The sequence below is a fragment of the Pinus tabuliformis genome, chromosome X, assembly GCF_031772625.1.
Source record: "Pinus tabuliformis cultivar Carrire ecotype Pingquan chromosome X, CPIR1, whole genome shotgun sequence".
Taxonomy (NCBI): domain Eukaryota; kingdom Viridiplantae; phylum Streptophyta; class Pinopsida; order Pinales; family Pinaceae; genus Pinus; species Pinus tabuliformis.
Window position 1 is genome coordinate 85,478,523 of NC_142308.1, and position 25,435 is coordinate 85,503,957.

A 25,435-nucleotide genomic window follows, 5' to 3' on the forward strand; every position below is an offset into this window, starting at 1 on the left:
TTATTTTTTAATCATATTTTTCTAAGTACTCAAATATCAAGGATAGACATTCCTTGGATGTGGAACTAAATTACACAACCAACTAGCACCTAATTTGCATGTTTTTTTAGTAGATTCAATGTAAAATTTTTAAAATACATAAAAAATAATAGGTTTAAAATATATTTTTCATGTATTTTCAATTTTTTTACTGTGGGTATGCTAAAAAATATGCAAAAATGGGTGTTGTTGGATGTTAAATTTAATTTCGTATCCAACAAATCTCTACACTATAAATTTGAATAAACCTTATTTTTCATGTATTTTCAATTTTTGTACTGTGGATATGTTAAAAAATATGAAAAATGGGTGCTTCTTGATGTTAAATTTAATTTCCTATCCAACTAATGTCTAAACTTTACATTTGAAGAGATGCGCCAAAAATACAATTAAAAAAATTGTCACATTTCCTTCCTATAACTTATTAACAATAAATAATGACTATTTATATGAAAAAATGAATATCTAAAATTAGAATTAGAATGAGTTAATTTTTGGAAGGATAACAAATATATTCAATTTTTTTTTTATTACAATAAGTAGGATTATAGTTTTCTTAGACTTAAAATATTTTTTGTTAAAGATATTTATGTAGATATGCATGTCTGTTTTAGAATAGGACCTTTAATTTTAATTTAATTATAAATAATTATTAGGTGGATTACTGAGATTTAATATTTAACTTCTATGCAATATTCTAGAATATTGCATATTCTATAATAATAGTCACAAATTAAATGTTGAGATTTATCTTAATTACATATACTATTTCATATCTTTTTGTACTAGAGGTTCTCCCAATATGGTAGAGATGTTGTAATATAATGTTTAACATTTTGACTAAGTCAAATTAGATAAAATTAAAAATTAAATTAAATTAAATAAATAAAATTAGATAAAAAATTTAATGTAGTGTAAACATTTTAACTGGCTCAAAATAAAATAAAAATAAAAATAAAAATAAAAATGGTGCATGGTATTCATGTGCAATATATATTATTTAAAGGGGAAATTAAACCAACCTAGATCGATCTTAACTCCCAATCATGTTTAACTCCGGATCTACCAAGCACTAAGAGGGATCAAATCTCTTGATATGCAAACCTCTTGGATAAGAGCATGTGTTTCATCATAAGAGGTCATAGGCTGAAAACCAAGGGGTCTTAGAGTATGTAGGGGTCTTAGAGTATGTATGGTAGACTTAGCAGTCAAATCATTGAATGGAGGTGGGTCCCTTGTCCACAAGCAAGAGGTCTCATACATCAATTTGGTGTATCCTTGCCTGTGACCTTAAAATTCGATAATAATAATAATAATAATCTGATACCTCTTAGTGCTTGGTAGATGGATATATGCTAGTTAATTATATTGATCAATTAAGAAAATATGAATTTAGGATTGATAAGCCATAGTATTGCAATAAAGCCTATTTATAAGTTAAAAATCTCCACTAAAAAATGAAAAATAAAAGTAAATCTCTATAGTTTAATTTATATAATTACTATGAGATATTTTAATAATATAAATAAATATTTTCAATTATTTTAAAAAGTCAAAAGTGCATTATGCTTTTATTATTTAATGAGAATTTTTTAGTTTAAAATAAAAGAAAGTTAACTTTTAAACTCTTTTATTTATGTAGCTGTGATGTATCTGAAAACATCAAAACTCACAACTACTTTAACAAATAAAACTAAAATGCAATCTAAGTCTTTCAGTCAAGTAAAATGATTACATGCCTTCCAAATAAAATTAGGCGCAGCACATTTATTGTCAATTCCACTTTGTAAAACTCAAATTAAAATAAAATTATTATTTTCAACCTACGCCGTTTATTGCTCGAGGACTTCATAATGCGTCCAGAGCGATTACAAATTAAAGAGTTTAGGCAAATTAAAAATCGAAGACTTGCACTTTCAGATTAAGGACACCATGCTGGTCGGATAACTAAACATACTAAACTATTCGGCAGACAACGGCCGGTTCACAGGTTGGCTAGTTAGGCTTCCTGCAATTCTTTCGGATCTCTCCGCTGCTGCCCGTCAGAGGTTTGATATTCCCCATCTTTACTATGGCGGCAGCAAAGTCGGAGAAAAAATTGTTCACGTTGGTGCTGTACAAAGTCACCTCTGAATCAGTGGAGCCTCCGTTGAAGATTTCCTGATCGGAGTGGAGAAGCCCTTTCTTGATTTTCAAATTGTTGTAGTAGTTATTGTCAAAGGTGGTGGGAGTCACATAATCCAGTGGCGACAGGTTGCTGTCTCCAGAGCCGTTGGTAGGAGGACACTTTGAACGTAATGAAATAGAGTAGGTAGTGTCTATATTGGTGTCGTTGTAAATATGCCCTCTGAAACTCACGCACCGAGCTTGCCCGATAGTATGAGCACCTGCGGATTGAATATATCATATCATATTGATGGCAACTTTTTTATTAAGTGGTTTATTTTCGGAACCACAATTATGGAATTTTATTTCAAAGAAATACGGAACTCAACAAATATTTTTATCTGAATCACTGATTCACTAAATATTTAACAATCAACCGCAGGCCGGCTTCAATTATTTAACCGCAACCATGTCCTTCTGATAGCCAATATTAAAAACACTCCCCAAAATTATATAAAATATATATTTTCTCCTATTTACAATTTTATGATAATTAATGCATTATACTAATATTGCATGAAAAAAATAATATTACCAGCAAGTGTAACCATTTCCGTTGTGGAAAGCCCCTGCGCTCCGAATAGTGAGATAATGGTGCTTAGATTGGAAGTGGGGGGCGGAATGTTAGCGTTTGCGGCGCTTAAGTTTGCTGTTCTCGAGTCTCGCCTCCCCAGCATCACCGTCCATGAAGGCCCGCCCAACTGGTAATTAACAATTTTATAAAATATATTTATTATTAATCGATATAATCAGGTTGGTTCAAAACACTTCGACAAAGGTCTTTTTCCATGTGATTTACCCCGAAGTTCTTATTACAACTATTATGGATCACAGAAGCCTCAATTCAATAAATAATCAGAAGCGATTCAGTTCCAAGAAATTATTCAAAACCAGAACGACAACACCATAGCTTATTTCAACATATTCTCAGAAGGGTTTCAGTTCTAAGAAATTATTCGAAACAGAACAACAACAACAGAGCTTACTTCCACAACAGAATCGCGTGCAGCAATAGCAAGAATGTCTGCGCAAGAAACGACTCCGCTGCAAGCATTCTCGACTTGGGTTTTTATGGTATCTATCACTTCGAAACCTCTCGCCGAATTGTTATTGGGAATGGCGGTCTTCTCGCCGGTTAGAGTGGAGGAGTCGTCCAACAGCACCGACCCATCGCAGCCCTGCAATAAATGACACCTTCAAAAATTGTGTAACCAGAATAACTAAATGCATCCGTATTTTTTTGTTTAATACCCATGGGATCTGACCTATCATAAGGAATGTGAAGAGTAGTGACTACCCACACCCTGAATCCAAGATTCTATGAACTAAATAAATACATGAATTGGAATACTCCAAGTTGGCTAAATAATCTTCAGTTTATGTAGATAACTAATTGTAGGAAATATAATGTAAAGATTAGCAAAGTCATTCTTTTAATTTCGTATTTTTCTAAGAATTAAAAATTAAATAAGGTTGTCCAAATTGTAAAGTTTATTTATAATTTTATTTATTTAATTAGTTTTATTGAATATAGATGTAATGAAGATAATTAATTATAGGAAATATAATGTAAAAATTAGGAAATAATTCTTTTAATTTCCGTATTTTTCTAAGAATTAAAAATCAAATAAGGTTGTCGAAATTGTAAAGTTTATTTATGGTTATATTTATTTAATTAGTTTTATTGAATATAGATGTAATGGGTGAGTGAGATAGTGATTTTTTTGGAGATTATTTAAAACATGTTGAACATAAGTGTAGTAGGTTGGTGAAATATATATATATATATATATATATATATATATATATATATATTTATATTTGTTATATATATAAAATTAAATTACAGAAAATATATAATTCAAAATTTAAAAATTCAAAAATATAAATTTCAAAATTCATTGCAAAATCAAAATTTCAACATTCATTGCAACAAAATCAATGAGTATTACTAAATATCCTTTTGACTAAATATACTATTCTATATTCATAAACTTATTTAAATTCTTATTCCTAGTAGAGTTGTCTTAGGTAAATTCTTTTTTCTATTCTTATTCCTAGTAGAGTTGTTTAAGGTAAATTCTTATTTCTAGTAGAATTGTTTTTGTTAAGATTTTTTGGAAGTTTTTTTTGTAGATTTTTTCTCTAATTTCTCTAAAATCGTGTAAGAATTTATTGAAATTGCAAATTTGATACGTAACCTCTGCACTCAAAGTGCTCTAAAAATTTCTCAAAGTGCTGAATTCATACATACAGTCAAAAAAACCAATTTAAATAACACAAATCAAAATTTAACCTCCAATTTTTCTACCAGATCCAGACACAAAAAAACCTAATGAAATTAAAGAATACCCTTATTAAGCACTTTCAATTATAAAACTAAATTCTTTCGCTCACATTAACGAAGCAGTCGTGGAAGTGGAGGCGGAGAAGCGATGCCCCCATACGTTTTACCTGAGCCACTGCTTGCTTCACTGCGGCTTGCACTATCGACAGAACCGCCGGGCAAGAATTGTTATAAAACGTTGAGCTCAGTTGACCATGCACGCTGTTAGTAATCGAACACATAAATATCATTACAGCAATGCATGAAAGGAGGCTTTTCATCAAAACAGCCATTGTTCGTTATGGAAAAGCGCTTCAAACTCGGAAAGCGCTTCAAACTAAACTAATTTGCTTAGCAATTTGCAGGGTGGTTCTGGGAGATCTATGATTACCAATTTATAATAGCATATAAAAGTCTTAGGGGTCGTTCATTGATTTGCTGTAGATGTCTTCTCCCTAAAGGTGATAAACGAGTGGTCCTGCAGATGCTTCTCCCTAAAGGTCATAAAGGAGTAAAGGAGTGGTCCTGTGCGTAGTTCTCAAGTTCCTGCATGGCCCGGCCCGAGACAGGGAAAGAAGCGTGTTATGAGGATTGTTTTTTTCCTCTATGGTGTTTCTATATTAACATTAATCTAACATTAATGTTAGATGGAAAAATGAATGAATTGATTTCACTGTACCCCGTCTCAATCTTAGTTTGCACTAAAAATGATTTATTAATATTGCACTGTACTCAGTCTGCATCTTAGTTTGCAAGCACCGCATAACTTTATAAGAAACCCAATGCAAACTAGCATGAATAAATATTTCATGCATTACCAAAACTTATATAGATTGCAGATTTCCAGAATATCTTAGAATCTGACCTCTTACCTAATAGTTAAATTCTTGTATATTCTTAAAATTTGCACATTTTCCACGAGTGCTCGACCGTCATTCAGCATTTATGTGGTTTCCTTCATGCCATAACCAAATCTTTTGCTGACGATATAAATTTCCATATTGATCCATTATTGTAAAGTTGCAGAGTCGTCCTCAACCCATAAGAAAATAAAACAAACGTTCAATCTAAACCTACAGATCCAATAAATTTTTGTTTCTGGTCAGCTGTCGAATGTGGATATGAACCAAAAGCTGCAATAAATGTTTGTTTATGGTCACTTGTCAACTCACGGTTATACCGTGAAGTAACTATAATACTTTCAGCATTATTTTATGATGTTAGGAGGAGGTTGAATTATTACATGAGAATAAAGCGCAGGGAATTGAATTACGAAGCAACCATCCACCAAATAGAATATATGTATGGTTTTTCCTGTGCAAACCATCCACGAAATATAATATATGTATGGTTTTCCCTGTCCAAATGGAGGTGTAAAGTAACCAAAATTGAATGTAGATTTTATATTTAATTTTGTTTATGGCCAGTTGTCAATTCACACTTATATTTGTGAATTAGGTCTTAAACTACTTTATGCAATTATTTATGGTGTCGTGAGCTTAAGACGTTTACAACTTTATTCAAATCAATAAAAGGGAATTGTTTTATTCACGAATGATTAATAGATTGGTTTTCCTCAATGTAATCCGTTATTATCATTAATAAGTTCATCGAGGTATTTTTGCATTGTTATTTCATTTTTTTAATTATTATTAAATAGAATATAAATCTTATTTTATGGACCATAATGATGGATGGATTTAAATTTTTGTTGTGGTTTATTTTATGAAATTTAAATTTATTTAAACATAGAGTTAAGATCATACTTTTAATTTTAATTTAATAAATTATTTTTACTTTAAAAAAAAATTATTTGTAAGTTATTTCATGAAGGGTTTGAATGTGATGAAGGGGGTTATTAATGGTATGTTTTAACGAATTGTTTTTTCAATATCAAAAATTATTAATGGAACTGTTTTTTCAATATCAAAAATTATTTGTAAGTTGTTTCATATGAGGGTTTGAATGTGATGAAGATGGGGTTATTAATGGTTATGCTTGAACAAATCATCTTTTCAAAATAAAAAACGAATAGGAGAGTATGCACCTTACAATAATGAAAAAATAGCCAAATAGAACGAACCGGATAGCAACAACCATGAAATGAATAATGATTCCAGTGAGAAGTAAGGAGCGAAAAACCTTAGCCTATCTCTTCTTATTGGAGCAAGAGTGCCCTTCTTCAAAGTTTACACCATGAGTTTTTAAGAGTAATTCCAGCTATCAAATTCACCCATGAAATAGAGAAAAATGAGGCAAAATCTCCATTTGAATTCGCCCTTCTTCCAATCCTCCCAAAGATATTCTACTAAGTGCTTGGAGGGGAATTCCCTATCTTCCAACCATGCCTTTGACAAGTTCTATATTAGAACCTATGAACCTATGAAGGAGGAGCAAGTTTCCTTTTGTGGTTGCATTTTATAAATCATAGCATTATTTATTTTTTCACATGGGTTGTATTGTTTCTATTTTTAATTGGGATTGCCTCCTTAGCATATGGATCAAGTTGTTAAAGACATATTATTCTTCACACTTTGTTTGTAATTTTTGTCATGGATTTTATTTTTGGTATATCTATTTTTCACTTTTAGTAGTGGCGCTTTTTGCGAATATTCTTCTTAGAATGTTACTAGGGTTTACCTTTAGGACTAGCCTTGCTTTATAGAGCTTGAAGCTAGCCACATTGGAGTGTTTCTCTCATGGCTATTTAGCATTATCATCATCTTCAACTATATCTCCATACTTTTGCCATCATCAACAACCGACCTAGTTCAACATTGTGAGGGATGATGTGCCATGCTTCCTTGGGTGATTCTTTATGCTTCACCATTTTGTTAGTCGTCAACTATTTTTTAAGAATGAGCCTCTTGTTTGGGCGTTAATTTCTATTTTGACTTATTGGTTGAAGCTAGTAGTGACCCATGATGGATTGGCATCCATAATGGCACTCATTTAATGATGTTTTTGTTAATTCTATAGGAGTAATGATTAAGATTTTTGATTCAAGACTCACTTCAAAGGATTTTTCTCTTTGCTTAAGAAGTTTGAAATTTTTTCTTTGTATTTCTGCATAAACCTTTGATGGTATTTAGGTTTGATCTAGAGGTTAGTGGACTATTTTCACATATTAAAATTTCTTAATTTTAGATGAATAATGGTACTTTTAATTAGCATCCTAAAAGTCTATATAATATAGATATTAGATAAGCTAGAAAATTTCAATTTAGGTAAAGCATCATTTAAAACATGGTTTGGAATCTTATGAAAAATGTTTTCTCATTAAAATTTTGGTCACGACAAAAAGTAACTTCTTTTACCTCTAGAATAGACCTCTTATAGGATTTTTGGGATTATGAATTCAATGCAACTATCATAATCCAATTTCAAGGCACACAAGTTTGAAAGTGGGTAGTTAATGTCTCTTTACTAGCGAGATAGTTGGTACTTCACACGCTATAAAAGAGAAAAAAAATTCTTTGAAGCTAAGCTTTGAACCATTTGTTTGAAATCATCTTCTCTCTTTTACACACCATAAAAATCATTCACCAATAGGAGATCATAGGCAAAAATTATAATTTTTCAAAGTTCATTGAGTGGAGGTATCACTCATGCTTCAATTTAATTGAATTCTTTTAATCATCCACATAAATAAAATTTGATGATTTTTTTGGATTAGGGCTATTTGTTTCAACTTTCAAATATTTTTTTCAAAGCATGTTTCAAAAGTAATGTCCATTTTAACCATGGGGTGCGTGTAAGCTAATGGTGGTTTCTCATGAAACATTAATGACAATCTAAACATGGAAAACGAACAATCTATTAACTTGGAGGGATGATTCTATTATATTTTGATCACAATAATACAAGAATTTAGCTATGAAAAATAAGCAACACTAAGAATTGAAAGCTTGAAACAAACGAGAAAGAAGAGAGAATAAGAGACCACTATTTAGACCAAAGAGGCAAAGAGACCAATTCAATTTAAGTAGTCAAGAGACCAATGAAATTTCTTGTATTTCATTTAATGCCATGAGTACATATTTATAACACTCACTTGGAGAGAGGAACGATGGGAACTAGGTTTTCTTATTTATTGCATGTACATGTAAACCGAAAATAAACTCCCATTGTAGTTTTAGTTAAGTAGCCCAAGAATGGAGTTAGCTAGCCAAAAATTTAGTAGTGCCATAAACATAGTTAAGTATGCTGAAATAGAGTGAGAACTAAAGTAAACATATAACAAGGCAAGTGAAGTGTTCTTTCCATCCTAGAAAGTAAGGTATAACCCCTCCTCAAAATCACACTTATTCCTATAAAATAGGAATTTAATTAATATAAAAGTGAAATCTATCAATGATGGTTTACGAGACCATGGTTGTAAAAGACCCAGTTGACCCTAAGAATATGAAAGGTGTTTATGTAATCCCTTGTTCATGCGAGACACCCTATGCTGGTGAAAATGACCGCTCAATAAATCAGAGGATTCAGGAGCATGCAACAGACATCAACAGACATCAAACATGGGAGGACCCGCTCCTTAGCATTAGCAGAACATGCGGAAAAGACAAAACACCACATCTACATGGAAGACGCCCGAGTCATTGCTAAGATAGATCATATCCATCACCGTAAGTTTAGGGAATCTATAGAGATTGAAAGGAGGCCAAGCAATCTGAATAAAGATTATGGATGAAAAATTAATAGTTATTGGATTCTTAAGTTTTTATTTATTTCATATATATATATAATTTCTTAATTCTTATTATTTATTTGTATTTTTATCTTGACTACTAATAAACGATTAATTACTTTATTTTATTCATTATTGGTTTATTTATTTATTTTAATTAATTAATTATTATTATTTTTTGTTAGGTCCCTATAATACTAGTGATTACCCCATTACTATTGTAGTTATATCCCTTATTATTAATGTTGTGCTCCTATTGTCCCCATATTGTTATTACTGTGCCCCATAGAATCCCTCTATTGTTATTTTTGTGCCTTTATATTATTATTGTTAGGTTGGTTGGGTTATATTGTGACTCCTTAGACTCCTATATATAGAAAGGAGGTTTTGTCATTTGTATCATCCAAGAATTGTTCATTTATGTAATGTAAAGGAGGTTGCCCCCTCGAAGAGGCTGAATTCTAAGGCGTTGATCTATCTTTTCTATCTTTTTGTGAGCTAGTTTCATAACATTTGGTATTGGAGCTTTGGATTCTAGGGTTTCACTGCTCCAAATAGGTCATCATGGCATTTTCCCTATAACTTTTTTTCTGTGATGTTTTAGAAGTGAAAAAAAACCCATTTGAGACGAAATCGCACTGAACCTTGGGTCCAAATTTCAGAGCATTTTGCGCTATATTTGCGGGGATATGATCTGAGAAAGTTGGTCTTTTTGCAGACTCCTGAATTACATTCCAAACAGGTGACCTAGGGAAAATCGTCATAACTTTCTCTCTGAGCATCATATTGTAGTTTCGTAAGAAGGTACCGAAAGAGGATGGACTTTAGTTTGTTGTATATCTTTTTCAAAGCCAAAGGTCGAAACAGGTACATGTGACATGTCGTACAAGTTCACTCTACTGAACTAGTATATAATCAGGTCATTGTGGGATATTTGGCATAACTCTTCCTTGAAGAATCCAATTTGGATCAGATTGGTGGCATTTGAAAGAGGACATAGAGGGCACTGCAGGTTGCAATTTCAGAACTGGATCATCCGAAATTACAAAGATACATTATAGGCAATATCGAGCTCCTACAAAGTGAATAAAGGTGTGTAGATTTTTTCAAATTTTTGCTTAAGCTTGGTTTGAAAAATTATTTTGAAGGAATTCAAAGGGCATAGTAGAGCACTATTATCGGTAACTGATTCCCCGAGGAAAGAAAATGCAAACACCTAGTAAGCAACCTGAAAGCTCTAGCATGACTCATGAAGAAGAGGAAGAAATGCTACATGATATATCAAAATTACAAGACTAAGTGCAACAAATGTCACTCTCTCAAAAGCTAACAGAAGCTAAGATAAATGGCATCGAATCTAAGATAAAGGGCGTGGAAGTTAAGATGGACGATTTGAAGATAGATTTGAAGACAGATTTGAAGAGAGACGTGGCAGATTTGAAGATAGACATGGCAGATTTGAAGACAGATTTGACAAATTTTCTACAAGAAATACTTACAAATGGTGAAAGGGTGGTAAAGGAAACTCATGATGTGAACAAAATAAATGTTAATCATGATTTCATAGACTCTAACATTGGATTGAAGACCCACCATAGTCCAAAAATCAATATGAGGAAGTTTGATGGCAAGGATCCCACAACATGGATATTAGAGATGGAGCAATTTTTTAATCTCAATAATGTGCAAAACACACAAAAGGTACGTATTACAACTTTATATTTGGAACCAAATCAGTTTGTATGGTATCAATGGCTTTGCTCTCGTAAACAAATTATCACTTGGGCAACTTTTACGGAAGAATTGACAACACATTATGAGGATACAAAAAGCAACACTTTTTTTAACCAATTGATAAGTCTCAAACAAAAGGGTTCAATAATGGAGCACATTGAAGAGTTCCAAAAATTGAACATAAGGGTAAAAAATATTCCAGAGGAGCATAGGATTGATGTGTTCATAGGGACTTTAAAGGATAATATCCAACATGATGTTCACCTTTGAGAACCTGTTTCATTAGCGAAGGCATTCAGGTTAGCAAGAAAAATAGAAAGTAAAATTATGGCAAACAGGAAGCATGCCACTCACAACTATAAAGATGGAAGTGTTGTTGTCCCTAGTTTTCCACAACCTATAAGGTTGACACCACAACAATTGGAAGAAAAAAGAGCAAAAGGACTTTGTTATAGTTGTGATAGCAAATACACTAAAGGTCATAAGTGTGCCGAGAAGAAATTATTCTACATAGACTGTGAAGAGGAAGAAGAAAAGGAGCAAGAAAGGTCAAAAGAAGAGGATATACTCCAGGAACAAAGCCTAGATAAAGAAGAAATGGATCCGACCATATCTTGTAATGCATTGGCGGGAATTACCACTCCTCAAACCATCAAGATAGAATGACAAATCAAGAAGAAAAAGGTAATAGTGTTGATTGATTCAGGAAGTACCCACTATTTTATTCATTGTAAGGTAGCAAAAGAATTGAATTGCTTCCTATATCTAGCACCAGAGTGTCAAGTGATGGTTGCAAATGGAGGAACAATAAATTGCTCTGGAAAGTGCCATAATATCAAGCTATCCATGGGAGAATATGTATTAACTAGCCCAATGCTTTCCATTCCAATGGGAGGTGCTGATGTTGTACTAGGAGTCCAATGGCTACAATCCTTGGGTATAATAGCTTTTAATTTTCAAGAAATTTTCATGAAATTTTATGCGGAAGGAAAGGAAGTTGAATTAAGGGGTATTGCAGGGAAACCGGGAAAGATAATAAGCTCTAACGGTATGACAAAGCTTCTAAAAAAGGAACAAAGAGGTGTAATTGCACAATTATGTTCGCTAGATGTTTCCACATCGAAATCATCTATTTCTCCAGATCTCCAAAAAGTCTTGGACAATTATTCCAAGGTATTTGAGACTCCCAAAGGTCTCCCACCTATTCGTGATCATGATTATGCTATTCATATGATTCCAGCAAGTGTTCCTCCAAACATCGGGCCGTACAGATATCCCTATGCTCAAAAGAGTGAAATTGAACGTATGGTTGCAGAAATGCTAGAGGCTAGTATAATTCAACCTAGTCAAAGTTCTTTCTCTGCTCCAGTAGTATTGGTGCACAAGAAGGATGGATCATGGCACATGTGTCTGGATTATAGGGAGCTCAACAAGCTCACTATTAAGGATAAGTTTCCCATTCCTGTCATTGATGAATTACTGGATGAATTGCATGGATTAATTTACTTCACCAAGTTGGATCTTCATTCAGGATATCATCAAATCAGAATGAAGACTGAAGACATTTCGAAAACAGCATTTAGAACTCATGACGGTCATTATGAATTTTTGGTCATGCCTTTTGGCCTTACTAATGCACCTTCTACATTTCAAGGTTTGATGAATTCCATTTTCAAACCCTTCCTTAGAAAATTTGTGTTAGTATTTTTTGATGATATACTAATCTACAACAACTCTTGGAAGGATCATGTTGAACATGTTGAGAGGGCGCTACAACTATTGGAGGAGAAACAATTATATGCAAAAAGATCCAAATGTTTCTTTGGAGTACAAGAGGTGGAATATTTGGGTCATATTGTATCTCATGAAGGAGTTAAGGTAGACCCTAGAAAAATTAAATCCATTAAGGAATGGAAAATCCCCACATCCATAAAGCATCTACGAGGATTTCTCGGGTCGACAGGGTATTATCGCAAGTTTGTTAAAAATTATGGGAGAATAGCAGCACCTCTAACAACATTATTGAAGAAAGATGCATTTTCATGGACTCCAAAAGCAACAAAGGCCTTCTAACATCTTAAAGAGGCAATGTGCCAAGCACCGGTCTTAGCTACACCAGACTTCACAAAAACCTTTATTGTGGAATGTGATGCTTCAGGAAATGGAATTGGTGTTGTTTTAATGCAAGATGAAAGACCCATTGCTTTTGAAAGTCATCCAATCAAGGGAAAGTTTTTACACAAAGCCATTTATGAGAAGTAAATGTTGGCAATACTACATGCACTTAAGAAATGGCGACCCTACCTAATGGGAAGACACTTCAAGGTAAAAACGGATCATGATAGCCTTAAATAATTTTTAGAACAAAGATTATCCTCTGAAGAGCAACAAAAGTGGGTCACAAAGATGTTGGGTTATGACTTTGAAATCATCTACAAAAAAGGGAAGCAAAATGTGGTGGCAGATGCACTCTCAAGAAAGGATGAGGATGTGGAAGCATTTTTGTGCGCCATTTCTATTATCCAATCAGATTGGATAAACGAATCAAGGGAGGAATGGAAGAATGATGAAGAAGTGTGGGCACTTATTCAAAAGTTACAACAAGATTCCAGTACATATGATACATTTAGCTGGAAAAGTGATTCATTATGGTACAAAGATTGCTTATACCTCTGTAAGAATTCCCAACTCAAACAAAATATTCTTATGGAATTGCACACTTCTCCCTTAGGAGGGCACTCTGGATTTTTAAAAACTTACCACAGGGTTAAGAAGGAATTTTTTTGGGATGGCCTTAAATCGGATATTCAAAAGTTTGTGGCAGAATGTTTGGTTTGCAAACAAAATAAAGTTGAAACAATTAAGACCCTGAGTCTATTACAACCTTCATCCATTCCAAGCCAACGTTGGGAGGAGGTTTCAATGGATTTTATCACAGGTTTACCCAAGTCTGAGGGAAAGAGTGTCATCATGGTGGTAGTTGACAGACTTATCAAGTATGCACACTTTTGTGCATTATCACATCCATTTAAAGCCAGTACAGTTTCTACTGCATTTATGGAAAAAATTCAAATGCTACATGGAAACCCAAAGCTTATTGTAAGTGACAGAGATCCCATTTTCACTAGAAATTTTTGGACAAAATTATTTTCTTGTCTCGGTACTCAGTTAGCTCATAGCTCATCTTATCATCCTCAATTTGATAGATAGTAAACAAATGTTTGGAAGGATATCTTCGTTGCTTTGTATCTGATAAACAGACACAATGGGTCAAATGGTTGCCTCTCGCTGAATGGTGGTATAACACTTCCTTCCATATAGCAACAAAAATGACCCCATTTATGGCACTTTATGGATATCATCCACGATCCATCACATCATATTTAAGAGAAAATTCTAAGGTTCAAGCAGTGGAACAGGACATCGAGCATCAACAACAAGTCCTCCAACTCTTAAAGGATAACCTCGTGTTGGCGCAGAATAGAATGAAACAACAAGTAGATCAACATCGCAGCGAAAGAAGTTTTGATGTGGGTGACTCAGTATTCCTATGGCTACAACCATATAAACAAATGTCCCTCAAGCAAGCTAAGAAGGATAATAAATTATCACCAAAGTATTACAGTCCGTACAAGGTGTTGCAAAAGATTGGTACTATGGCATACAAATTGGAGCTTCCTGCAGCTTCTCAAGTGCACCTAGTTTTCCATGTTTCATGTTTAAAGAAGGTTATAGGCAACAAGCTCCTAGTTCAAACAATATTGCCAGAACTTGACGAGGAAGGAAAAATTATATTGGAACTGGGAGCAGTCACAGAAACAAGAACTCGACAGCTATGAAATCGATCAATTTCAGAGTATCTCATCAAGTGGAAGAACTTATCTGCTAAAGATTCCACATGGGAGGATGAGAATTTTATACAGAAGCATCCAGATCTACTCAAGCGTTGAGGACAACACTTTTTTGAAGGAGAGGGGCATGTTAGGTCCCTATAATACTAGTGATTACCCCATTCTTGTAGTTATATCCCTTATTAATATTGTTGTGCCCCTATTGTCCCCATATTGTTATTACTGTGCCCCATAGAATCCCTCTATTGTTATTTTTGTGCCTTTATATTATTATTGTTAGGTCAGTTGGGTTATATTGTGACTCCTTAGACTCATATATATAGAAAGGAGGTTTTTTCATTTGAATCATCTAAGAATTTTTCATTTATGTAATGTAAAGGAGGTTGCCCCCTCGAAGAGGCTGAATTCTAAGGCGTTGATCTATCTTTTCTATCTTTTTGTGAGCTCGTTTCATAAAATTTTTATTTTTATATTTATAAGTTTGACCATTTATTACTTTTATTTATTTTTAAATGTTTAGAATTAATTGTTTCGATTATTTAAGTTTGACCGAAGTATTATTTTTATTTTAGTGTTTTCATTATTTAGGTTTGACCCAAATATTATTTTTATTTTGATTTTTAGATATTCATTTCATTAAAATTTTCTTTTTGATTAATTATTTTCAATATTAACATCTATATTCTAACAATTATAGATGGTTCAAAACACATCGAAAAACTATGATGATGTGATTTTTACCGAAAGTTTTCTTACTTTTCAAGACCATGGCTTTTGTAAGTTTTAAACCTTTTGTGGTAATGCAATGCACACATATATTCTTAATAATAAAAAAAGCAAATGATGACAAATGCACATATTACATAAATATTTACCCTAGAAACCCAAACCTACAAAACCAACAAATTATTTGGAGTAACATGTTGAGAAATGGAAACAAGAACTTCCAGTTTAATTTGTCCTTGAATTAAAATGAGAATTAAAATAGAATTCTATTCTCATAGCAACTTGTAAATAGTTAATTAAATTTAATTAACTTAATTAGCTTAGGAATTTAGAGTTGGAAGTCTTTCTGTAGTCATGCATATGCTCTCCCTAAATTTTAGGGGTCTAGTATGAGTTTAATTGTGAGTTGTAATTAGATCACTCAATTTACTGAGTTATGTTAAGTTAAATTAGTTCCAAACTGTTTGAGGAACTAATAGAGAGTTAATAGTCAGTTGGTGCACTAGTGCATCCACAAGTGTCACTCTAGTTAATTGAATATTCCCTCATCAGAAACTCATGCATGTCAATTATGAGAAAGACCCAGTTGAGACTAGAGTGCATGGACAATGTACTTGTGTGATTTACTGAGTTGTAAACATCATGCATCCAATCAGATAAGGACCTATGTTTTGATTGCACAGTTTTAGAAGCATGAATTCCCTTTAAATACAAGCTACTCATCCTAGGAATTATGAAAGAGATTAGGGGCTTGGAGAGCTACAGAATTGGCTAAGTGTTGGCAAAGAGCTATCTTGTGAGTTGAGAGAGTTGAGCATACTTGTGTGGAATTGTTCTAGTGAGAACAAGCTTTGTATTTTCACTCATATTTTTGATATATGCAGTACAGATAACGAGGTTTTGATTAGTGGCTTTCCCCAGATACATCTTGTGTTATGTGCCATTGATTTATCTTCTTCTTTTTCATATTGTTTTCATCAATCTATTGGCTTCTGTTGGTTGAAAGTAGAAGTAGATTCTTGTCCTGTGCTTTAGTAAATTGCATGAGCTTGTGAATCTATAGGAAATTCTACATAACATTTCTAATTTTGTCGTGAATCAATTGTATTATTTACAATAATATATAGAACCGACCTCTAAAACCACTAATCCATTGAGTAGGATTAGATTACTATGTTAATTCCTTAATTGGAATTAGAAAACCATGGGATGGAACACCATCACCATAAAAACTGGCAAAACAAAAAATCATGTGTCTAAATCTGTGCAAAAAATATAACACATACCCAATGGGTTTTGGAAACCCATGGTATTATATATTATGCATATGAGGGAAATTTTATAGCACTTTAAACTTAAAAAATAGAACTAGTTTCCAAAACAGGACTAAAGTCTCAAGGAGATAAAGTTTAGAATAATAATATTGAAATCCAAGAATACAACTGGAGTCTCTATGGGGAGTGCATACTTATATAGGAGTAAAATATATCCAATCAAGTGTGCTATAGATTCCATGTAACTACCATGTTATTGCCTAGTCACTGTCATTTTTCATCCTTCATGGAAACACCTACTAAAAGTGACCATACTATGAATATGTCATCTTCTAAAAATAGACATGCTATAAATAACAATTCTCCTAAATAATGGAAAAATGTAGGAATAATGGCATTCTATTTTTCATGTAAAATATAATGCATATGTTTACATTAGTACAAGTGTTGAGTATCTTAATGATGGATTTTCCTTAAACAAATTTGTAAAATTGTGGAGAACACATTATTCTAGTGTAAGGCTATTTTTTTATAAATGTATAATGTTCATTTTATGTATATTTTAAAATTATGAAAATTATTATATCCTTGAAATTATTATTATTCTAAGGCTCATGTTAGTGCATGGTATGAGTACCTTAATATTATTAAACAATTTTTTTTTAGACTGTAGACTTTAGGTTATACTAGTGTGGCATATAACTTATTTTAGAAATGGTTAAGGAGGTACAAGGTTATAATAGGAATCACATATGTATGCATTTTAAGATTCTAATATAAGTCGATACAACATATATTATAAATAGTTTAAACAATATCATTTCTTAAATAATTATATACTTGGAATTTTCGTAGTCACTTTTATTTGTCTATAATTTTACTACTGATGGATTTGCGTAGCATATACAAAAATAACATAAAAAATAGAGTTATTGAGAGGTATTTAGAAAAATGGATGTTTTAATGTATTTGTAGCCAAAACCATCACTTTTATCACCCTAAACCTAAGCCAAGATAAACAAATCAATAACCATATATACTAATAGAACACATACATGTTTTAGAGTGTGTGCAGATTCTAGGAACACATCCATGCTTTTTCACTAAGCATTCACATGGTAGGTTTACAATAATGTGCCAAAGAAAGCTTATATGCATCTATGCAATCAAAAATAGGTTTACCCACTAGAAATGACCTTGCCTCTATGCTAATCACCTTCATGCTAGGAAGATACTCCCCATTGGGACTTCCCACCTCTTTCCATAGAAGTAAAGACAATACGAGAGAAAATAATTATAGCAACAATAACATATAAAATACACAAATTTTATCTTGGAAAACAAAAATTGAGAAAAACCAACTAATAGATCTATTATTATTGTATGGCTTAAACTATGCCTTGAATTAAAAGCAGCCAAGTTGGCCAACATCTTGGCTCAACCATTAAAATTTGACACATTACAATGGAGAATACCTAATACATTTAAAGGATTCATTACATTTAATCCATAGGCTCTAATACCATGGGCTCCCAAAAACATGTGCCCAAAGTCACCAATGTGGAACTAACAACTTTTGACTCTTTCACTGAGTCAAGTTTACCTTAACATCACCCCTTTAAACTCGACTGGGGAATTTGCATGCTCTCTTCCCACCTTGGTCAACTCCAAGAATTTATCGGTAGAGGTACACATGCCTAACCAATTCTTACGACCATATATCCATATACATGTAATTTAAACTAATTCCATATCCAAAGTAATTTATTTTTTTATTTTTTATTTTTTATTGTTGTCCTGAACTTATGCTACCATTGTCTCAAGTTTGCACACCTGCTCACACCAAGTGTTCTCCTCACCAAATCCCGCTTCTATGGATGCATATCACTCTGCTAGACCTCTATTTATTCTTAAGATGAGTATGTCACAATCTCCATGTATACTCTCTCATCCACATGAAACTCACAATTAATCCACGTATGCTAGTCATTTTTGCACTCCATGATCAACTCCACATTGGATTATTTCTTGGGGCTTCTCTATCAAATTTGATCTCAATGTTATCATTTTAAACCACCATATCCTTCCCTAGGTCATGATCCCTTGGCTTTGATACCACTATCAAAAATAAAGATAATGCAAGAGAAATAAACAAACACAAGATAAACACATAAACATGTTTTTTACCTTGAAAACCCTTATGGGAAAACTAACTTGGACTGATAGATCTATATTCTTGGTCCAAAATCCAATTGAACCCTTTTCTTAAATAAAACACATTATAATGGATAATCCCAAGGCCTTTTAAATGTGACATTACAGGTAAACGATGGTCTCTAATACCATGGGCCACCAAAACCATGTTCCTGAAACCACCATTGTGGACCTAACAACTTTGAATGTTTCATTGAATCAAGTTTACCATGACATATATACCTTAATTACCATCACGTTAGGGCCATAGTCCCCTTGGGACCTCAACACTTATACCCCTGGAAACATTTCCCTATGATCTTATTCCTTCCTTATCCCCTATACCTTAGAGCCTTATTCGTACCTCTATGAACCTTTGCACCATTTACCCCTATGTTTGGGCCCCTTTATGACAGTTTGCATAGCTTGGATAGGTGTTATAGTATTGTGTTGTGTCTATGACACTAGCGAACATATTTTCCCCAATACCCAGAAAAGGTTTTGTGAGAAAATACCTTGATTGGATTTAATTAAGAAATTAATTAATTTTCCCAAGTTTAACTTAGGGAAATCAATTAATTAATCAATATTAATTAGGGAAAATCATTTTTCCTCTAGAGAATTCTGGAAAAATCATGAGAAGAGATGAAGATGATCATAGCCATTGATTGTGATTAGATCATGGTTGTTGATTCATCAATCAGAGATTGTAAGAGGAAATTGAAGGGCATTTGGAGAACACTTAGAGACATAGAATTGTAGTGAGAGCAAGGGTGCAAAGGCAGTGAAAGGACACCAGTAATAGGGGTTTTCATCTAGAAAAATTGAGGAAATATTTCCAGAGGAATTCTTCATGAAATTCCAACATTTTGAGAGAATGGAATAGAGGCCACATTAGTTAGTGAAAGTTAGCTAGTGTGCATATTTGGGTAGCAGTTCAATTTCTAGTTTCCAAATATAATTACCAGAGGAAGTATGAGTTTCTCAGTCGAGTTGTAGGTAGAAGAACATGTTGAAAGAATAATTTTCCGACATTGCACAAGTGCCAGAGAGGGCCATAAGAATTTCCATAGTTTCTAGTGAGAACCGTAGGCAAGAGGTCATGATATTCTATAGAAGGGAACTTTGTGTTTCCAGATCAAATTTTCCAGTGGAGAAAATTATTGATCTTTTCCAGTGTGAGGAAAATAGTTGATGTACTCTTTAATTTTATAAAGAATTAATAATAAAACCCTCATATGTAGAACTAGTTCTCCCTTTGGGGATTTTCCAGGAACATATTTCCAAAAATATTGGTGTTCATCATGCGTGTGTGTGTGTGTGCATAGTTTCCTTAGTTCACATGATTATATATTTTTCAATGAAGTTGCAGTTGTGTTCTATTTAGTATTTTCTGTAAGTATTTTATGGAATACAAATAATCAATTGATAAGAGAATAATAATCAGCTAACTGCAACAATCTTAAAAATTTCATATGATATCAAAGCAACTTTGAGGAAAAAAGGAGGATCTATACAAGCACATGAATAAAAAAGTCAAGGGTTTTAACCCAATTCAAATTATTTAGTTATTTCTCCAATTTATTTGAGTTTTCTACATTTCGTAGATTTCTAGAGATGGCCACAACAAGATTGAGAGATTAGGACAAGTTGGATGGAGCCTCCAATTTTAGTGTGCGGAAAGCCAAAATTTCGTTCTTATTAGATGAGTTTGGGTTGAAGGTGTATGTGGAGAATGTGATTTCCATGCCAACAAATCCACAATAGCTAGAAACCTATGGGAAAGAAAATGCCAAAACAAAGAGGATTATCCTTGATGGACCATATTGTTCCACATATCGTTGATATGGAATCAACAAAGTAGATGTGGGATGCCATAGTAAACCTGTACCAGAAAACTTCCGAGAATAGGAAGATGTTTCTCAAAGAGAAGCTGAGGACCATCAAGTAGCAGAAAGGAGAAGACGTCACTTCTTGCCTCACTAGAGTTTGACTTTACAAACATGGGTTAATTGTAGTAGGAGACAAGCCTAGTGATGATGAGCTAGTGTGCATAACACTAAATGGGTTTTCCAAGGAATGGAGTATGTTTGTCCAAGTGATTTATGGGTGAGATACACTTTCAGGATGAGATCTCCTATGAAGTCACTTCACTTAGGAGGAGCTTAGGCTCAACTTGGTCAATGGAACCAATAGTAGTGACAAGGCACCAAAGGTGGTGGCGTAGGATAATGTCACCCTAACAAGAAAGGGAAAGGCAAAGAAGGGGTCCAACAAAGGATCTGACTCCAAAGGAGAGAAGAAGAAGAAGAACCTATTTAATGTTAAGTGTTATGGCTATCATGAATTTGGACACTATGTCAACGATTGTCTTCACAAGGAGAAGGGAAAGAAGTAAGTAACATATTCAACAGATGCATATGAGCTCTCTCGCAAGATGGAACAAGAATTCACATTGATAACTTGCATGTCTAGCTCAACTTTAGAGGGTGCTTTCTATATAGACAATGGAGCATCATTTCGTATGACATGAGTTAGAAATTACTTCTCTAGTTATAGGGAGGAGGACGTTCCAGATTTAGATGGGGAATAAGCCCAAGTGAGACCTAGCTAGAGGGACTATTATTTCAAAGGAAGAATGGAAAAGAAATTCCTATTCATGATGTGTTGCACATGCCACACTTAGGGATGAATTTTATCTCCATATCAGCTCATTAGGAAATTTTTTATGATGTTATATTTAGAGGGTTGCAAGTGTTGTTGAAGCACAAAGATTGATTTCACCTATAACACTCAGAGTGAGGAGATGCTGGTTGTATAAGCTACAAATGGAAACTCCTAAGGAACTAGTTAGCAACAATAATCTGATATATTAGGGGGAGATATGGCATAGGAGGATGGGACATATTCATCATGGAACACTTAGATTTCTTTGTGATGTGGTGACAAGTGTTCCGGAGGTGAGCACAAAGCACGATGATGTGTGGAGAGGATGTGTTTTGGGGAAGTTTGTGAAAGCAACTTTTCCAAGGAGTGACAATAGATTGTAGGGGATACTTGACTTAGTGCATTCATATATATGTAGGTTGATGTCGATGAAATATCTTAGGAAATATGAGTATTTCATTACTTTTATCGATGATTTCTCTAGGAAGACATGAATCTATTTCTTGAAGACCAAGGATGAGGTCGTCAGTCACTTTTATGAGTTTCAGGCTTTAGTGGAGAATACAAAAAGCATAAATATCCAGACTCTTCAGTCAGAAAATGAAGATGAGTACACTAACAAAGAGTTCTAGGAGTTTTGTACCAGGGCAAGGATCAAGAGAGAGTGGATGATTCCTTACAACCCATAGAAGAATGGGGTTGCTGAGAGGAAGAACTAGTCTATTTCAAAGGTAGCGCATGAAACACTGTATGACCAGGATCTGCCATGCTATTTTATGGGTAGAGGCATGCAATATGGCACTTTATATTCATAACAGGGTCCCACATAGAGCACTTGGAAATATGACACTCGAGGAGGCATTCACTAGGAAGAGCTAGATGTCAGTCACGTTAGGATATTTGGCTACCTAGAATATTGTCACATTCTAGGGGAGACACGTTCAAAGTTACATCAAACTGCAGAGTAAGGTTACTTCATTTGGTACAACGAAACCTCTAAAGCGTATAAGATCTTCATCCCAAGAGCTAGGAGGATCATAGTCAGGCGAGATGTCGAGTTCAGGGAGGATAGACATACAAGAGGTATACAAATTTCCCAACAGCTAAGTATTATAGTGAGTATCCAGGAGAAGCTCCTAGAGTTAAGCAACAAAATCAGGGGCATCAACAAAGCATGAGTATAGAGACTAGTACGAGCATGATTTTAGGTGCCAGTGTTATTGAGGCTTCAAAAAGTATGGAGTAACAGATGTAGTAGATCAGGGAGATGCATCAGGAACTATACTGGAGTAACTCGATGCCAATGGGAACTATCCATATTCAAGTTCTCTAGACTGTTTTGTGAAAACAATCAAAGCAGGGGGGTCATTTAAGTTCTATACTGGGTTCCCTTTTTATTGTGTTTAAATTTCTCCCTATGTCATGATGACATGGATATTCTTAAATGAGATTCAAAAGATTGAGAAATCTATTGGGTTATAATACTTCTTTTGGTTGAGGAAGAGGCGTAAATTCAATAAAATCTGGCCATTTACAACATTTCTTGCATATATTCCCAAAACAAATAGAAGGGTTGTGTGAACGTTGCCAACTATATGAAGTACCTTGTTGATCCTATCAGTAGTCATATTCTAAAAGATTAAGCCATGCATGTCAAGATTGTGCTTTATGCCCTATATGGGTTTCAACGTACATGCCTATTGGAAAGTTGTGCAATCAAGATTGGCATTGCTAAAATAGAAAATAATTCCATAAAAGCATGAAACTCCATTTTAATGCTCTAGATTTGATCTCGTAAGGGATTTTGAATTGTGCTACAAATGATGTACATTTAACAACTGAAGTTGGGATTTTTGTTATCTAAGTTTGGAAGAGTGCAATGGTGTGTATTGGATTAGAGGCACAATAGTTTTCTATAGAATAAAGTTGTGCCTCTTGGACTCGATGCCCAACAATGATAATCTCCACGATCCCAATTTCAAAAGAGAAACCACTTTTTAAAGAGTAGATAGATATTTCAATCTAGGTTTTTTGAGAGTAGCACAAATGATGTTTTTGTTTGTTGGGTTTGAGCATTCATCTTTCAATTTTAGAACCACTGTATGTCTTGGGAATTCAACTTAAAATAATGGTCAACCATAGTAAAAGAATAATTAAAAATAGTCACACATGGTCAACCATAGTCTAACCATGGTCTAACCATGGTCAACCATATTCAATTATAGTCAACCATGGTTGACCAAATTCAAATATTTTTAACCTTAGCCAACTAAGGTCATCCTTGGTTAGTCACTTTGAAGATTTAAAATGTTTAATAATATTAATATTAATATGAATCAAGTTGACTAATAAAAATAAAAATAATATTAATATTGTGATATTGGAATGATACAAAATTCTATCCAATGTCGTATTGTGATAAATATTGTTGCAATGTTACATTACATTGCAATTTATCTACCATTGCAATGAAACATTACAAAATTAGTCAACCACATTTACTAATGTGGTAAACTACATTTGACCATGTTTGACTATCAACACTCTTCAGGTCAAACATAATCGTCTATTATTGTTATTGACTAATATTAAGCATCAAACATAGTCAACCACATTGGCCAAACATATTCAAACAAAGTCAACCTTTATTGTCAATGTTTAAATAGTTGACCATGATCAAACTTGGTCAACCCTATGTTTACCATATTTAACAATACTCAACCTTGTTCACTCATAGTCGTCCTTAGTCAACATAAATCAACCATGGTTGACCAAAGTCAAACATTGTCAACCTTAATCAATTAAGATCACCCTTGGTCAGTCACAAGAAATATTTAAAACCATTTAATAATATTAAAATTAATATTAATAAATATGACCAATAATATGCCGTAGTCTAACCAACTTGCAAATTTGCCCTGAAAATCATGGAAATTCTGGTAAGATTTTGATAAAATTTGACAGGGATTTTTGTAAATACAAGTTACAGCTGTCAAACTTATGATTTTGGGTGCCCTAGAGGTTTTTGATGGTGTTGAATCTATTTTCACCATAAAAAACATTATTCAAACACTGCTAGTGTGAGATTTTTTAATTTTTTTTGGCCGGATTCCAACCACTTTTGACCGTCTGAGCAATTCCTCTGCCTCGTTAGATGACGTCTAATAATATTAATATAAATAATAATATTTTGATCTTGGAATGATACAAAAATCTATCCAATGTCACAATGTGATAATTGAAAATATTAATATTAATAAAGTTGACTAATAATAATAACAATAATAATAATAATATGATATTAATATTAATATTAATATTGTGACATTGGAATGGTACAAAAATATATCCAATGTTGCAATGTGACAGTTGGCAATACAATATTAATAAAGTGGATAACAACAACAACAACAACAACAACAACAACAACAATAATAATAATAGGGGCGACTAGAGCGAGAGGGGTAATTTATAGCACGGAAGAAGAAATGGTTTATAACTTCATGTGGGGCATGTGAATAGTAACAAACAATGAAGTTGAATTATAGGCATTGTGGAAGGGACTAAAGATCACCATAAGTGAAGGGATAAAGAAGATAAAGGTCCTGGGGGATTATATAGTTGTTATTAAATAGATCTCTAATGTGACATCATGTAGAAAGTCTAATATATCTTCAATTGTTTATAGGATTTCATTGCAATGCAATTTTTTTGAAGAAATCTCCCTTCATCATATAGTTAGATCCCTAAATGACAAGGCAAACAAGAT

General features: G+C 33.3%; 1 protein-coding gene across 1 annotated transcript; it reads right to left on the reverse strand.

The window, feature by feature from the left end:
• Positions 1-2,034: 2,034 nt before the first annotated feature.
• LOC149138495 (peroxidase P7-like) lies at positions 2,035-4,824 on the reverse strand. Its single transcript, XM_089452950.1, has 4 exons — positions 4,603-4,824; positions 3,192-3,383; positions 2,741-2,906; positions 2,035-2,426 (listed from the first exon to the last, which is right to left on the reverse strand). The coding sequence occupies exons 1-4, from the start codon at positions 4,822-4,824 to the stop codon at positions 2,035-2,037; spliced, it is 972 nt and encodes a 323-aa protein (XP_089309076.1).
• Between the last annotated feature and the right edge of the window lie 20,611 nt (positions 4,825-25,435).